Genomic DNA, 17,767 nt, shown 5'->3' with positions numbered 1-17,767 from the left:
TAATACGTTTTAGCTTCGGATTGCCTTACAGTACTTTGACAAAAAATTATCTTAACTGTTCTTGAATTTAGATGGACATTATATAGCTTATTGCCGGAACAACTTAAATAATCGATGGTATGAGTTTGATGATCAGAGTGTCACAGAAGTCACCGAATCAACAGTTCAAAATGCAGAAGCTTATGTTCTCTTCTACAGGTGAGAAAACAAGGGACAAGGATTTGAAATACCGTCTTGAGTAAAGTTCTTGTTAGTACCCAATGCATGGTATTTGATCATATTAGCTGTTAACTCTTGCCTGCATGAGTTTCAAGAGAGTCTTCCAGAGAGCTGGATAATACTTTCCAATGGTTCGAGTTTCTGATCAGCTGTAATTGTGGGCCAATACAAAAAGCGTGACTTCTTTTAAGATGCTACTTTGCAGTGAGGTAGTGTATTTTCCCACAGTTTTCATGTTTTTCAACTCATTCTGCTTCTTTTTCTGGGCCTTTCTACTGACTTAATTTTTCCTAGCGCCCCCCCCCCCCGAGCATTTTTTACAATACAATATTCTTGAAACATACTGAACCGTGGCCCCAACATCAATCCATGTAAAAGTAGAGACCTCTGGTCTTCTGTAGTATTTATTTATAATAGGAACTGGGAATTTGTGGCCCTCCAGATATTTTTGGACTCCAACTCCCATTATCTTCAGCCATCTTGGGCAGTAGTTAGGGATGATGGGATTAGTAGTCCAATATTCTCTAGGACCACAGATTTTAACATCTCTGGAAATATTGTTTTGACAGCCATGCATTTTTATTGCAAAATTAGAAAGTAACTTAAATTGACTTAAAACCAGAATATTATTCATTTGATTTCAAATAAATTGTAATATATTTGATGAAAATTCACAGATAGGTTGCCACAGTGAAATTGGACACTGCATAGTTCACTTTGAATTAATAGCTGATGTTTCCTCATTTAAATTCATAGCATGTAGGATGGATTCTGGAGTCAGATAGAATTCAACTGCAGTAGAAGGAACACTTCACAGTTCAGCAGCTGAAAGCTGGAGGACAAAGGGATTCACTGTAGTAGCTTGAAATTTATGAGCTCCTGCAGCTGAGCTTTTATTGAAATGTGAATAGGGCCAGGGAGAGAGGGAACTACTCTTCCAGTCTAAAGAGCAAAGACATTCTAATAAATGGGACAATAAATTTAACCTCTTAACAAATAAACAGTAGCCAAATTATGTAAAGAGCTAAACATGTTATTAGGGAAACTGTTTCATGTTGCAAGCATTAGACCTAGATGTTGACCTCAAGTACATAGATTCTGATAATCTGGGGAGCAAATTTTCAAATTAATTGTAACTGTACTTAATTGACATCTGTACCGGTAATGTGTGCAGATCAATTCCTTCTAATAAAATAAAATTCAGGAGTTACGTATGCTTCTGATGTGCACAGAAAAATATAAATATGTGCTACCTTGTTAGGGTATTCATATTTCCAGTTACTATAGCCTAAATATTTTTTACTTGGAACACATCCATATTTGAAACACTGCACTTTATTTTATTGGCAGATTTTCCAGTGACTTACAATTAGCATAGTGTATAAACTTGCATTTTATTTCACACAAATTGAAATAATCTCATATGGATATAATAATGATTATTGATGTTACTTAATGTTCTCAGTATTACCTCTTTTCATTATTGTAATAGAAAAAGCAATGAAGAAGCTAAAAGAGAGAGACAGAAGGTATCAAGCCTTAATATAATGGAACCAAGCCTCCTCCAGTTTTATATTTCCAGACAGTGGTTGAACAAATTCAGGACTTTTGCAGAACCGGGACCTATTTCAAATAATGATTTCCTCTGCATACATGGAGGTGAGAGCATAATTATGCATAATACATAATTGAGTATGTTATCTAATAAGTTATCTCATCACATATTGTGACAACTTCCTGACTCTCTACTTGTCAATCATAGCCTGACTTCCCTCTTGAGTCCCATCTATTTCAGAAATGGCTTCTATTTGAGCTTAACTTCTTCGGGCAGTCATCTTTGAAATGTGAAGAGGGATATTGATGGTTAAGAATTACAACCATAGATATAAGTTGTTGAGCTTGCTAGCTGAAGGGTGCAGCAGTTGGTATATCTTTACTTGTCAGCAATGACTCACTGATAATAGTATTTAATTTGAAACCCATAATAAAATCAGCACATTATTTACTGCTTGTATTCTTTTTTCCCATTTTCCTTCCTACTGCTTCAGGCATTGACAGGAAGAACATTTCTGATTTTATTTGGGTCTTTAAATTTTTGCATTCTAAAAATCAATTGAAAGATGATCATGCCCTCTAATTTTCAAGCAGATTGACAATAAAACTGGCAGGGGTTAGACTTAGGTTAGAGAACAAAAATACAAGGCATCCTAAAATTGTGAGCTCCTAAATACACAGATTTCTTTAAATCATTCTTTATCCTGCTGCCATCAAAGCTTGAATTTGGGGAACAGTTTGTTTGATTTTGTTTTCCCATTCCTGAAATTCTTACAAGATCATTCAAATCATATCAGTTGTCTGATTGGCTGGTATTTGCATAAGGAATCTTACATACATGATAACTTGTTTCTGCTTTTTTGACGGATTGACACACTTCTCTGTGGAGTAATATTAAGGAAAAGCAGTATTAGCTTCCACATTTGCTTTGGGTCATACTTTCTTTGTTTAAAGTTTGAAAATCAGACCTTTGTTTAAAGTTTGAAAATCAGACCTTTGTTTAAAGTTTGAAAATCAGACCTCTGTTTATCAAATGTTGATGTGAAGGACATTTTTTACTGCGTATATACTGTATTTTTCGCTCTACAAGACGCACCAGACCATAAGACGCACCTAGTTTTTGGAGGAGGAAAACAAGAAAAAAAAATATTCTGAATCCCAGAAGCCAGAACAGCGAGAAGGATCGTTGTTCTGGCTTCTGGGATAGCTGCAGAGCCTCTTCAAGGCAGCGGGATGAAGGCTCCCCGTGCCCTGAAGAGGCTTCGCGTGGCTAAGCCAGAAGCTAGAACAGCGAGAGGGAGCACTTGCAGCGATCCCTCTTGCTGTTCTGGCTTCTGGGATAGCTGCGCAGCCTGCATTCCCTCCATAAGACGCACACACATTTCCCCTTACTTTTTTAGGAGGGAAAAAGTGCATCTTATAGAGCGAAAAATATGGTGCTTGTGTTCACAGGGGTAGGAAGAGAGCTGGGATGGGGTGAAAAATAGGTGTGGGACATTTTTCTTAATTTTTGAGAAAAGGCACAACACAGTTTTATTGGGTTCAACTTACAAGTAGCAAGGCGGACTGCACAGGCAAGGCAGAGCATACCAGCAAGGATACAGCTTCTGACAACCTGCATCCTGCCTGAAAACCCATGGCCTGTCATGGCTGCTGTGGGCAACCTTGGAAGGTGGAAAGCAGTGACTACCTTCCAGTGACTTGAACCATTTCTGCAACTGATATCCAAACACCCACAAATGTAGCAATGGGTGTCACACTCATAAGATGGATTGACCCATGCTGCCATACCTCCATGGCCCTTTAAGAGGGCTTTTCCTTCATGTGAGGGATTTTGGAAACCACTTTCACTTAAATCTTACTGGGGGTCCTGCTAGATGCACCAGGTATAAATGACAGCCATAGTTGTGGTACAGGAACAGCCTGAAGACAAAAATAGAAAGGGTAGATACTAGAGAAAAGTTAGGGATGAGGAAATCTGTTGTGCAATTGTTTGAAATATTCTGTTTTGCAATTTGATAACTATTGTGCAAATTTAAGATATTTTGAATCTTTGCATACATATTCATGTCACAAGTGCGTTTCAAGCTCAAATCTAGCATGAGCTCCCTTCTCACTTCTGGGAAAGCTATAGCATGCATTTGTTCTGACAATTAAATTGCACAAGTTGCTGAAAGCTGGTTGTGACAGAAGTTGTATTCCCCCTCCCCTGCTCAAACTGTATTCATTGGTAAGGCTTTTTGAAGCATATGATATTCTTTAATAGTTAACATGACCATATAGTAAATAGTTTTGCTTGAATTTTTACTATGTCTGCTCCTCAGGAGTTCCTCCACACAAGGCTACTTCTATAGAGGACCTTGTAGTAGTGCTACCTCAAAATATATGGGACAATTTGTATAGCAGGTAAGCTGCTGTTTACAAGATGAAATGAATTGCTTTTGATGTTTCGTCCATATACTGTACATAAATACAAGAAGTTATTTGTTTATAAAGCCTCTTCACATTTTGATACAGATTTTGTGTTTTATCCAGTAATGGTGGTTTGCTCATGGTATGGTCTAATCCAGCAGAAGCTTCTGTGTACAGAAGGAGAGTGGATTAATAATAATAATAATAATAATAATAATAATAATAATAATAATAATAATAATATAATCATCATCTCTTCCCCTCACAGCTCCCAGAAAAGGGCATGAGGTGATACTGAAGGAAGGGAGAATGGGCAAAATAATATCCCTTCATTCCATTCATTTAAGCCTTGGCTGCATTAAAGAGCCTTCCAAGAATTACACCAGTGAATACCAACATGAGAGAGAGAAGCTATCTTTCAGTAATAGTTGTGCACAACTAAAATGTGTGTGGCTTATTTTTCAGGGAAGTTGCTCCTATTGATGAAATATTACCTACATAGGAAACTGGTGCTGAACAAATTACAGCATTTATTGTTAAAGCAAAGTACAACTTGGTTCAATGCACAACTTTTGATCCTTCTAAAATGACATTTAATATTCTGTGATTGCAGGTATGGTGGAGGACCAGCTGTGAATCATCTCTATGTTTGTCATACCTGTCAAATGGAAACAGAAAAAATAGAGAAAAGAAGGAAGACAGAACTGGAAATGTTTATTCGGGTAATACATTCCTTCTCCCTTGTTAAGTTCTTCTTCTTTAAACTTCATAAAAACAGTGATCCGGAACCTGTGAGTAGAATTTTGCTCACAAGACACTCCCATGGTTTTCTCCAGCAGCCCCTGAGCCTTCTGGAAATCTGGTCTGGCAAGGCATATGCCCTTCTGGGACAGTGTGACATGAGGCATGGGTGTGCAGAAGGGAGAAAGTGAAAATAATCTGTTCCCCATCTCTTTTCACTGGCAAGATTAAGAGCCCTTCCCCAAATAGAAGGAGCCCATACATTTAAAGACTGCCGACTCAGGATCCAGTCCAATATTTTTGTACTGAAGAAAAGTTAGCCTTTTACAGTAGTGGATATTCTATTTTCATGAAGACTCTTTCATATTCACATAGCATCCACATTGGAGTGTGGGGTAGCAGTGGTGAGATTTCAATATTGGGTCAGGATTCATAGATTGCTTCAGCTACAAGCTCATGTGTGCTTTCGTGGTTAAATTGTCAAAAAGTTGTTAAGAATATTTCAGTTGCTTCTCTTGAGAAGGCATCACAATTCCATCAAGTGCTTTAGAGCTTGCTTTGTGTCTCTCAGCTCAACAGAGCCTTCCAAGAGGAGGAGTTTCCATCCATATTCTATTGCATCAGTATGCAGTGGTTCAGAGAATGGGAAGGGTTCGTGAAGGGCAAGGACAGTGGTGAGTAGATTTCAAAATTCTTATCAAGTAGGTAGGACGTACCTTTTATAGCATGCACTTAGAATTTTATCACAGTAATTTACTAATTAAAAAAAAACCTGTCAGAAGGCATATACCAATTCTTATGAAGAGCTTTTAGTACAGGCATCCCCAAACTTGGCCCTCCAGCTGTTTTGGGACTACAGTTCCCATCATCCCTGACCACTGTTCCTGTTAGCTAGGGATGATGGGAGTTGTAGTCCCAAAACAGCTGGAGGGCCAAGTTTGGGGTTGCCTGTTTTAGTACCTAAAACAAAACAGAGAATAGGAAATAATAGAGCTGTTGGCATGCAACAGCATGTAGGAAGCTACACCACAAGCTAGCTTATTAAGGCACCAGACGAGAATCTGCTTTATTTGCATGCATGATTCTAGAGATCAGTTCAGAAGACTTCACGACAGTTTTAATGGATAGTTTGCCTGTAAGTATCATCTAAAGTTTTGGGAGATGATTCAGATGTATTTTTAAAGGCTGTTTACAGTGCAGGGTGGTTGCTGTGCCAAAAAAAGGAAGCAAAAGCCCATCTGAAGATGGGCAGTTCTTTTGCTCTTGTAGATGAGTTTTTGAATTGTGCTCCTGGATATGCTGTCTCCTTACTAATAACTTTTAAGTGTGTAATGTTTTGTTAGCTACACCTCCAAAGGAGAAAAAGTGGAAAATGAAGAAAGTACTAGAGTAGTTTTCTGAGGCGTTTTTGTTTTAAATAATATCACTTCATTATTACCTTACATGCTAACATTTTTCTATCACTAGATCCTCCAGGGCCCATTGACAATGCCAAAATTGCTGTCAATAAATGTGGATCTGTGGTTCTGAAACAAGGTATGACTCTATTGATACAATCTCTTATGCATGCAGTTTTTCTTTTTCTGCCAGTGACTACTTGCATGTCTTTCTACAGTTTTGTTTCTATTTCTGTTCATTTATTGATTGATTAGTCCATTTTATAACCCCCTTGCATTACATAAGCTCCCAGGGCAGATGAAACAGATACAGATAAAAAAACAGAAAGTCAACAAAACCTTAGGAAATATCAAAACTTGGCAGTTTTAAAAATTGTTTGTTCCATCATTAAAAACACACTTGCACTGACTTTGAACACATATATGAGGTGTTTTGAGATGTTGTTTCAAGATTGCTAGCTTCCATTTAAAACAGTAGTATTGTACTTCAGCTCTCTATATTCTTTTCGTTTTTGCTTTTTTTAAAATGACATTTTATGTTGAAGGCAAAAATTAAGGACTGTGACTATGAAACTTCATATCTAAAAGTCTGTGCAGCATGGATTTACCATCAGTTGCTGTACAAACCTTTGGATAACATGCAGCTTTTTGGTCCACATGATTATTAAGGGGGTGAAGGGTTGAAAACCTTTGAAAATGTGCGGGTAGCTGTTCCAAGATGTTGACTTAAAAATGAGAGAGTGAGAGTGAAGTTTATGCATAGCAGAATTCCTCTATAACATTAAGTCTCCTTGTAAATGTCAAGCCCTTCAAGTTTTATAAAATATTTACTTGTAAGAACAAAATGCCAAAGTATGTGGAATGTAATTGGCATGAGTTGCATGCACTGTTGCAAAAATTAAAGTAATCTTAAATAGTTACCCTGATCCAGTTAATACCATCTGCAGAGTTTGCTGTGCTTGGATTTGGAGCTTGGTATTAAAATATATCACATATAAGCAGATTGTTTTCAAAAATCATTAGTTGAATATCAGCTTCACCTTCACCGAAATGTTTTTTTAGGGGCTGATTCTGGACAGATTTCTGAAGAAACATGGAATTTTCTACAGTCCATCTATGGGGGAGGACCAGAAATCATCCTGCGACCACCTGTTGCTCAAATTGAACCTGAATCGTTACAAACTGAAGATAAGATTGAGTTAGAAACACGTGGTCTGTAGCCACCAACCCAAGGATAAATTCTAATGAGATAGCATCCAGTTAACAACATACATTCCTAAGATTTTTTTTGTCTGTTTTTCTGTTTTGTTTTCCCTGTGAGATAACAGGAGGTTGGGCATTATTGTGTCTGTGAAAAACAAATTGAACCTTGTAATATATAAATTCTAACAATGTTTTAGAACCTTTCAGAGACCTTAGGGTAACTTCCTTGTTCTACATTAACTGTACATATGCAAAGTAGAGATGAAGGATTTAACTGTTCTTTTCAATATCTCTATGAATTTCTAGGCTCTTTCATATTGGGTCTTGTCAAGACAAGATTTAAAGGGTCTTTAACACCACATGGTGGAAAGATGGGATATCAATTTAGCATATATATAAAAATGAAATATAAATATTTTAAGCTGTTGGTGAGATTGTAAAAAAATGGTTCTAACATCCTAAGAAAACTCAGGAAAAGTTATGCTTCACTTTTATTTGCACTGCACTATAGAAAAACATAATGAACTTTGCATTAGATAATTTTCTTATTTGAGTGTATCATATATACTAATGATTCAGATGAAACATTGGTTTTGGTCAGCAGCGTAAGTAACTTCCTACTGTTTTAACTGTCTGATAAGTTGTTGTTGAATGTAAGCTAGTATAATCAATAGTATGTGTAATTAAACAAACCCATAGTCTTTAGGAGTGTGTGTTCTGAGAGCATGAAGTGGGTATGTTAGCAGCTTGCACACCTGAAAATTTTCTAGTCTTTTTTTTTTAAATTAAAAGCATCAATAGTTTAATGTGGAAAAATCTATTGTACAGTTCTGCAATGCTCATTGGCATGATTTATGATGTCAGATGTTGAATGATAACACAAAGCAAGATTGCAAAAGCATTCTAGATTATTCATATTGAAATGTTGAATGTCACCCAAATGTGTTTCTTCCCTAATATTGCTAACATATAAGCAATATTATTTGCTAGTTCAATAAAAACCAATGGTAAAATGATAAAAAGTGTTTGAACTTTAAGCAAGTGATTGAACTTTAACTTCAAGATATATATTAGGAATATGTATTATAGGTTGCTGCTGTGCTTTAATGTACAATTTCATAAATGAAAGGGAAGATCCATTTTGACTGGAGAAACCTTCAAAAGCATAATCACCTCTGAGTCAAAATGGTTTACTTGTAGTACAAATGGCAGTCCAGAGGATGAAAGTGCAACAATAATTTCATTCTAGTAAATGGAACATCAGAAGCTGCCTTATACTGAGTCAGACCATCTACCTCGGTATTATCTACACTGACTGGCAGCGGCTCTCCAGTCGTACTTGGAAATGCTGAGAATTGAAGCTGGAACCTTCTGCATGCAAAGCAGATGATCTACCATTGAACTGCCTTCACACTAAAAAAATAAATAAAATCATTTCTTTGGGAGAACAATGCTAATTGTTCTAATATGAAGCTTTGGATAGGGACTTTGCTCCACTAGGTTATAAAATTACTATTGAAGGACAAGACACCTTGATCCCAGGATAGAAGTAAAATATTAGTGGGGGGAATCCGTTGTTGCTTTCATATCATACTTTTGCTACTAAGACCTCGAGTTTCTTCATATGCAAGAGACAAATGAGATCTTGCGTTGTTTAATATTTTTGTGTTAAACAAAAACATTGGCCATTTGCACTGGATCTACTTTCTGCCTGTTTTTAGAAAAGAGCAGCGAAGACTTCAAGAGCTTGAGTACTTGGAATTGTATTTACAAAGTAATGTTATAGCTGCTGTAAAAGCAGTTTCTCAGCCCTTTAAAATAGTGGCATTTTGGTTTTACAAAATCCTTAGAGGCCAATCTTTTATCTGAAGATAAAAGTATCCTAGGGTGTCGTGGAGAAGGATGCTGACCTTAGTTTTGGTAGCTTTCTGCAGAAACTCAAAGCATATTGGTTGCTGTTCCTTCCATAGTGAGAGAAGTAAAGGACTACCTGCAAGAACTGCTTGAAAAGCCCCATTTGCACATGCAGAGGGTAGGTATAGAAACCTCAGTGTAGGTGAACAGGTGCCAAGGACCCAGCTGTAGAAGATGCTGGCCCTCCCCCAGCAACTGAATGGTTACGTCTCCCCATCACACCACAGCCATACCAATTCTGTATCTGTGCAGCTGACTGTGCGCTGTAGGAATGAGGAGTGGTTTCTTTTGTTTCTCATGTCTAGGGCTGATAAAGTTGTAAGGCAAATGTGACAAACCTGCGGCCTTCTACAAGTTGCCAGATTCCAACTCCCAACAACCTGAGGCATACCTAGGCTCCCTTGTGCACTTGGCAAGCAGCTGTATTGGTGTCCTCCTAGCCACTCTGAACCAGAGTGCAGAGGTGTGCTTTTTGGACCCCCTGGGCCTGTGACCTTGGTGGGGGCCAACCTAACCAAGCCATTGTATTCCTGATCACTGGCTATAAGTATAAGGTCTGCAGCTGACTGGAGTTGGGGGGTTCCACAGTATCTGGAGGGCCAGATTCCACATTCCTCTTGTAAGGTAACCAAATAAGGAAGGACACACAAAGGAAGTAGGAATATACTCTTCTCCATTGATCTTGAGTTCTACCTTGGGATCAAATGACATTTTTTAAAATAAAAAAACCACAAGTTCTGTCTTCTGAGAGGAGGTGGCAGACTACTTTTTACAATGTGTATATACAAGTAAGTTTCTGAGTCAGATAACAAGGCTATCGGATGGACCCTGCAAATAAACGTGTTTAGAACTGAACTGTTGAACATTAAAATTTGCATGCCATTCTGCATATTAATAGAGGTTCTGTGTGGGGATTCTTGAGACTTTCTGGCAGTTGTGGAAGGTTGCCCGTGTTCTGCTTTATATTTCTCCATATAGGAGCATGTGTATCATCTACTTTGTTTGGAAAATACTGTGGGTAGACAAATCATTTTCCTGCCTCTGGAGAACCCAAACTTTGGGAAACAAGACTCTTTACTTTCCCATTTATCTTTATTTGTATCATAATCTCATCTTAATTCTAGCTTCTTGGTCATTACGGTGTAAAGTTAGGACATGTTTTTTATCAAGAGGTTCTCTTGTTGCACTTGGAAACTTCATACCCTTCTCTTTAGATCCCCCAAGATTTTTTTGCATGAAAGTTAGTACACATTCATAAGCACCACTCACGTTTTACTTAAAAACAATGGTTCTGGTCCACAGAACATATGTTAGCCTTTATGGTTATAGAAAAAATGTAGGAATAGCCTTTGCCAGTTGCAAATACTATGACTATTTGCAAAACATAGTTGCCTTATCTAATGTAGATAGTAATTTGTGTATGTACCCAAATGCTTTGGGTGTAATTCGTGAAGCCAGAAGCATTTGCTTAAATAAATGGCTTCATAAATATTTTAGGCTTGATAAAATGAAAATTGAGAAGTGCTTGCTATTTTTAAATATGACCAAAAAAAAGGAGATTTAGGATTATTGGGTTATCTGTGCATCATACAATGTGTGAAGATTTAATTTCTCAGGAAAATTAATTCCTTATTTGGCTTAACCTATTCTACCTTAACCTATTTTACCTATTCTGGGTGCATTTCTGTATAATATGGTATTTCAAATCCAGATGTCCTTGTTGCCATAGCAACACATCCCTCTCCTTTCTCCTCCTGACTTTCAAATGGTAGATCAAACAAACTGAAATATTGCACAGACTGATGTTTTTACTTGTGTGTCTCCTTCATCCTAGCCAGGGCCAAGTATCTACAAAAACAGGCACAAGATTTTTTATCAAATCCTGTTACCAAGCCTACTCTTTAATGCTTGCTAAAAATTCTAATTGCCGTTTCATTCTGTGGGTTAAACAGTGACTATGATTCAAAATTTGAATTGAAACTTTGATCTATTGTTTAAAAGTATCCTTTGATTTTTGACAGTGTATCAGAGTTAATTTTGTATTTAGTGAACTAAGAAAAAGTTGTAATGCATAGTTTTTATTGACTTTAAAGTAGAATCGGTTTAGGTAGATGTTACTACTGAAGGAGAACACAGACCAAATACAAGAGACTAAAATGTTAGAATGGTTGATTGTAAGCATCAAAGCTTCTATTAAATAGTTTAATGACACAGGCTTTCATCAGCATCCAAACATAGCAATTTACATTTTCAACCTGCAATTATGTGTTTGAAAACATGGAACCCCAAATGCTAGGTTTTTCATTTATGTAGCAGTATATTTGGTGATGGTGGGGAGAGCTGTATGGGTCACACAGTACCACACTTCTGCCATTCTAAAGGCCACTTTAATAGCTGCTTTTCAGCCAAATAAATACAAACAATGAAGTTCCTTAGTAAAGAGGCAATCTGAAGAGAGTAAACAGATTGATGCAAAGTGTAGATGCATGTTCTAACTAAATGTCCCAACACATGTAATGCCTTGCTTTCGATTGCCCAGTAATATCTAATCTATATTAAATAAATTAAAGTGATATAGTATTATTGTAGTGTGAGGTTTTTCCCTACAAAAGAGGCAGCCAAACAAGTGTCACAGAGTCACTGTTTATTTTTTAATCATGAGCTATTTGAAGTAGACGCTATCCAATAAAACCACTGCTAGCGGCAGAACTTTTAGCTGTACAGTATAATGGAACTTCCCTGCCTTCTCTCCTCTCCTGCACACCCCCTAAATCTGCTCTGGAGGGTTGGGAGACCCCCCCCCCAGCAGATATTTAATGAGCAGTCCGGGGGTCATAGAGAGGAGGTGGGGAAGTTTTATCAAACAGCAAAGTTCTTGCAGTAGTGGAGCTATTTAGCTGGATACTGCCCAGTATGTCTAGTTCTACTCTCAGTGACCATCTGTTCTAATTAAAACCAGAAAACTTCATAAGTGAGGAAAGCAACAGCGGAACAGCACTAGAGTTGCATTGACACCCTTTTTGTTGATAGGTCTGTATTTAACAACTGAATTAACTGTAAAATTCAATGGTTGTTTTTCTGGAAATGTTATATTAACAAATCATGAAAAACAGATGTTTAATTTTAATTTGTACTGTTTCTAAGTATGGGGGACAATTATTGGAAGAGGGTATCCTACTACAGCAGGATGCATAGCTAGATCTATGTGAACTGTGAAAAGTAGCTGAAATGGTAGCAACCCATGCAAAAGGTGCATGTGTATGGTTCCAGGTTAGAAGTCTTGCCTCACTTTCAGGCTGATTTGATCAATAATGCTACTTTGGGAGTGATGATGTATAACTTAACAGTGAGGCCTACTAATTTTATGGTGGAACAAATTACACACCTGAGGTGCTTGGCAGACTGTTCAACAGCTTAAACTTTTACAGTATGTAAATACAGTTTTGGGAAAAGCTTCGCCATAGTAGTATTTTGTGACAGGTATTCCCTGCACTCCCTCAATACTCAAAACGTGCCACTGGTCTAGAGAGCCTGGTGACCCCTGCTGTACACCACCATTGACTGGCAATAGCTTAGTCAACAGAGCATGAAACTCTTGAGGTTGTGGGTTCAAGCCCCACATTGGGCAAAAGATTCCTGCAATGCAAGGGATTGGACAACATGTATTGGGAAGTTTTTAATGTTTGATATTTTACTGTTTTATATACTGTATTTTTCCATATATTGGACACCCCCTTGTATATTTTTGGGGACTCATTTTAAGAAAATGAGGGGAGATGGCCCAAAGTTGTTAAGTCTCTCCTCCCAGGCAGCTGTGGGCAAGAAACACTCCCTAGATTGTTTCCCGTGCGTGGCAGCATTAGGGGAATTTGTGCTCCTGCCAGCCATCTGGTGGGTAGGAGTGCAACCTCCCCCAATGCCGCCGCATGTGGGAAATGACCCAGGGAGCACCCCCTGCGCAGCGGCTTCCAGGGAAGTTGCACTCCCGCCAACAAGCTGGCTGGTGGCACGCAGCTTCTCCCTCCCATGCAGCTGCAGGCAGGAAACAACCCCAAGATCATTCCCCACCTGCTGTGGCATTGGGGGAAGCCATACTCCTGCCAACCGGATGGCTGGCGGTGCCCCACTTCTCCCACCCTATGCCACTATTCATGTACTGGACTGCCCCAGTTTTTTGACGTGATATTTGAGTCAAAAAACCTTGTCCAATACACAGAAAAATACGGTATGTTGTAAGCCACCAAGAGTGGCTGGGGAAACCCAGCCAGATGGATGGGGTATAAATACTAGAATAATAATAATTATTAATATTATTAATTAATGACCCTTGTGCTCCCTTCCAGCTCTACAGTTCTATGATTCTATACCATGTGACAATATTTCCTCTGGGGGCAAAACTCCCCCCCCCCCAACTTGCAGACACCGAGTACTTTAAACCCGGACTTTCATAATCTTATGCTGCAGAGTGCACTCCCCCCCAACCGATAAGAGCCGGTTAATCGGGACAAACTAGTTAATATCTAACTTTGGAATAATACGGTGAGCATCATCCCATCACCATTGTGGCAACTTTCCCTGTTATTACGGAGCTATCCAAAACAGGCATTTCTCTCAAATCAACGGGTGATTTCCAGTTGTGCCTGCCTGAAAGAGCAACAAGATATTTCCTTGTGGCAACAGAGACTTCGGGTTCAACGAAGCCCAACTGGAAGTGGCTCATGGGCAGGGGTAACAACTTGAATAAAATATTGGGGTGGGGCGCACCCTATTTGAATGGCAATGCCTATCATATTTCGGCTCCTGTGTTAACAGGAGACGCCTGAGCCCCATTTTCGCCAACTCCCCCCCATCCCATCCCCCACCTGGTGGCAGGAAGCCCCCCAAGAGACCTCTGGTGGGCACAAAACTGCGGCGCAGTGGGAGGGTTCTCGCCCCAATAATCTGTCATCTTGGGGTGCTTCCAGATTTTGGGGGGGGTTGCTAACACTGAATACAGGTCACTGGCAAGAGTTACGAAGAGCCCCAACCGCTCAACCCACCGGCTCCCGGGCGGCTCCGTCCCGAGGCTCTTTCCCGCCTCCGTCGCCTCCCTGCGTTTACCAGCAGGCGGAGCTGCAGGGAGCGGCCCCCACTCGCGGGCTGCGCAGGGAATGGGGCTGGGGGGGGGGAGGGAGGCGGGTGAGGGAGGGAGACAGGGAAGGAAGCGGAAGCGGAGCCGCCGCCGCGCGGCGCTGAAGGGAGTCAAGCGGCCGTTGGGTAGAGTGGGGGGGGGGGCGGATGAGCGAGCGAGCGCTGACGTCTGATGCGGCTGCCGCTGAGAGGGACCGAAGTGAACAAGAAGCCGCTGCTTCGGTCCCACAGGGCTGAGTTTCGCGTCTCTCAGCAACCAGGTCAGGCCGCCTCCCTCGGGGCGAGCGCGCGCGGGGGAGGGGGTGAAACTGGTGAGGCGGAGAGACCCGGATGGTGCGGCGGGTGAGAGGAGGGGGCCGGGGGAAGGAGCGCGGAGAGGGAGAGAGCGCGAACAAGAGGAGGAGGGGGGAGGTATTATATCCCCATGTGACCTGCGCGTGCGGGAGCGGGAGGGGGGAGAGGAAGAGGCTCGCGCGCCTCGTTCGAATCCCAGCTGCTGAACCGAAAGGTGCGGCGTGCGCGTGCGCGGCGACGTAACCGCTCCTTTCCCTCAGCCATTGACCATTTTGCTCTCCCTCCTCTCTGTCCGTCCGCCCTCCCATTTTCCACGTGCGCGGGGGAGCGCGCACGGCGTACTGCGGGCGCTGTTGTGTATATACAGTATATCTGGGACACGCGGACACGTGCGCGACGCTTCCGCCATGTTGGGGCTCGCAAGAGGCAGGGGGAGGGGTGTGCGCGCGCGTTGAGGTGGGAGTTCTCGCGAGGTCAGCCCTAGTTCCCGTGGGAGCTGGCCGGAGGCAGGATGGCGGCGCTGCGCTGAGAGTGATGGGTAATAATGGTAACGGGCAACCGGGAAGCGAGGTGGGTGGGAGGGGGAGAGAGAGGGAGGGGGCGGCGCACCGTGAGCTCCTTTAGGCCCGGCCTCTTTAAGTCCGACGACGCGCGTGGGGGGCGGGGCTGAACGTCACGGGGAGTTAGACCTGCGAGAGTTTTGTGCACGTCGGGCTCCTCCCCTCCCCCCTGCGCTTTCCCCACAGTCAAAACTGCCGCTCCGTGGCGCCCCCCCCCCTCGCCGCGCCTCAGGTTCTCACCACAGGTTCCCACATAGTCTTGAGGGCGCCCCATGTCATCTTTTTGTTGATGCTCCTTCGGTCAGCCCACTTGGCTCCTCAGCCCTTTAAAACCGTTCCATGGAACCTCTTCCCGCAAAGTTCGACCACCTCCAATGCCCACCTTTGGTTCAAAATACCTTAGTCAGGGCCACATGGCTACTTTCGACTTGCCTTAGTTGAGTATCTTATAGTATTGGGTGTTAATGTGCTAAAGGACTTGTAACTGACGCGATCATCTCTGGGAGACAATTTGGCCTGCAAGGCAAGTTCCTTAGGAAAACTAGACCCAGCAAAATAAACACCATGCAACAGCCCTAATTTGGAGCCCTGTTTGCCAATCCTGTTCTCTGCTGCACTGCCTCACAAGTTTGGTTATCAAACTTTTTTTTTTTAAGCCCGTAAGGTATTCTAGAAAAAGCAAAGGTAAGCAGGCTGGCAAAGTACATTATTGTTAGTTTCTGAAAGCATATTTTGCACCACTTGCTGTTGACTGCTGAGCAGGATATTACCCACAGTAGATTTTATGTAGAAAACGAACGGAGCCTACTGTGTTACAACACCCTGGCCAGTCTAGGAAATCTGCAGAGCCACATGGTTCTACTTGTAGTCACCATTTTCTTTGATGAAATGGGCTTTTGCCTGCAAAGCACATGCTGCAATACATTTACAAATCTTTGTCTTAGGTACCACTTGTGCAGGGTTGTGCATTCCTCTGTAAACTTGCACAGTCAACCTGGTTTGTCCCGGATTATTTGAATCTCCTTTTCTCTTTGGCGATCCCTTGTAGCCGAGTAAGATTACCTTCCATGAACACGGTCTTAACAGTGAGTTCCTAAGTGTGGAGGTCAATTCTGGATCCACATGTCCTTCCACTTCGTCTTAGCACATTTCTCCCTTTCTTCCTGAGTTCGAGCATCTTCAAAGTCCATGACACCTTTTGGTAAAGGCTGTTCTCCAGTTGGGACTCTTGCAGGCCAGTGTTTCCCAGTTGTTTGTGTTTATACTACATTTTTTTAGATTTGCCTTGAGGGAGTCCTAAAACCTCTTTTGTTGACCACCAGTATTACACTTTCCATTTTTAAGCAGTATCCCCCCCCCAAAACAAGTTTTAATGTGAGTCTGTTACAAGATCATTTGTATTATCTTGTACTTTTGAGATCTTTGTTTCCTGGGATTGGGATTTTACCTCTGACAGGCAAAATATGCCTAGAATAATTTTATATAAAGTTTGTGAGGGAAGTTCAAAATAATGCATTTTCTCTTTGCAATGTGTTTTAACTGTCACACATGTTGCATATTAGTTGCAAATTAGGTATTTTGAGGACTGGATTTTAGTATCACAATTTTTTTTTTTTTGTTCATTTTGAATTTGTAGATTGCGTTCCTTTTACAGTAATTTTATTAGCAAGTATCCTTAACTGCAGTTCTATTTCTGCTGTTTATGGATGATCTCAAATTAAGATTATGAATTGGTTGGTGACAACTGTGCCTGCAATTATATGAATTCTGGTTTTGTTAAATTTTACAGAAATAGTTCAAATTATTGAAAAAGTTGGTGACAAGAAAGAACAAGAAAGAAACGAGTGCAATTGCTTGTTAAAATATAGTGCAGGCACCCCCAACCTTTGGCCCTCCAGATGTTTTGGACTACAATTCCCATCATCCCTGACCACTGGTCCTGTTAGCTAGGGATCATGGGAGTTGTAGGCCAAAACATCTGGAGGGCCGAAGGTTGGGGATGCCTGATACAGTGGAATGCTGAGAATGCTAGAGTTCTAAAAGCTAGCCAAATTCTCTAAATAAGTGTCATACAGTGTTGGGATGCTATCTAGGTTTGACCCACAAACACAATATTGTCCTAGATGTGTTTTTTCTTTGCAAACACACATTTGCACCTTGCAGAATAGGGGAAGGAATTTGAGAGGGAAAATGGTGTTAAGTATCTCATTCCCCTACTACTTCAGTCCAATTTGCTCTTTTCTCACTCTTTTTCTGTGGAAGAGTGGATCTTTAGGAGCCAATGGAAGGTTACATACAAATGCATTTCTTAAACCAGGTTCACTGAAAAATGCTTGGATTGGT

The 17,767-nt window shown here is 40.9% G+C and overlaps 2 protein-coding genes and 1 long non-coding RNA gene across 30 annotated transcripts in view; 2 read left to right on the top strand and 1 right to left on the bottom strand.

The window, feature by feature from the left end:
• USP33 (ubiquitin specific peptidase 33) overlaps positions 1–8,548 on the top strand; it is a 31,051-nt gene extending 22,503 nt beyond the window's left edge. For all 8 annotated transcript variants that reach the window (XM_083510458.1, XM_083510457.1, XM_083510459.1 and 5 more), the window contains 7 exons: positions 72–198; positions 1,712–1,878; positions 4,098–4,179; positions 4,799–4,907; positions 5,498–5,600; positions 6,394–6,462; positions 7,386–8,548. In XM_083510458.1, the coding sequence (XP_083366584.1) occupies positions 72–198; positions 1,712–1,878; positions 4,098–4,179; positions 4,799–4,907; positions 5,498–5,600; positions 6,394–6,462; positions 7,386–7,543 (815 nt within the window). In that variant the 3' untranslated portion in view covers positions 7,544–8,548. The remainder of the gene's footprint in view (positions 1–71; positions 199–1,711; positions 1,879–4,097; positions 4,180–4,798; positions 4,908–5,497; positions 5,601–6,393; positions 6,463–7,385) is intronic.
• LOC310710110 lies at positions 1,542–8,309 on the bottom strand. Its single transcript, XR_014527808.1, has 4 exons — positions 6,728–8,309; positions 3,214–6,679; positions 2,794–2,842; positions 1,542–2,741 (listed from the first exon to the last, which is right to left on the bottom strand). It is a non-coding gene; the product is annotated as an uncharacterized lncRNA (long non-coding RNA).
• A 6,020-nt stretch (positions 8,549–14,568) lies between the features above and the next one.
• The window catches only part of ZZZ3 (zinc finger ZZ-type containing 3), a 38,303-nt gene continuing 35,104 nt past the window's right edge, over positions 14,569–17,767 (top strand). For 4 of the 21 annotated variants that reach the window (XM_083510444.1, XM_083510438.1, XM_083510454.1 and 1 more), the window contains exon 1: positions 14,569–14,830. The gene's annotated coding sequence lies outside the window, so the exon portion shown is untranslated. Of the gene's footprint in view, positions 14,831–15,055; positions 15,435–17,767 lie in introns of those variants that run through there. The other 17 variants (XM_083510449.1, XM_083510443.1, XM_083510441.1 and 14 more) reach the window with 10 other exon arrangements.

This window comes from Podarcis liolepis (genome assembly GCF_965112155.1).
Source record: "Podarcis liolepis genome assembly, chromosome: 6".
In the NCBI taxonomy this organism is placed as follows: Eukaryota; Metazoa; Chordata; class Lepidosauria; order Squamata; family Lacertidae; genus Podarcis; species Podarcis liolepis.
The sequence above is the reverse complement of the archived record's forward strand: the minus strand, read 5'-3'. Positions and strand labels throughout refer to the sequence as shown.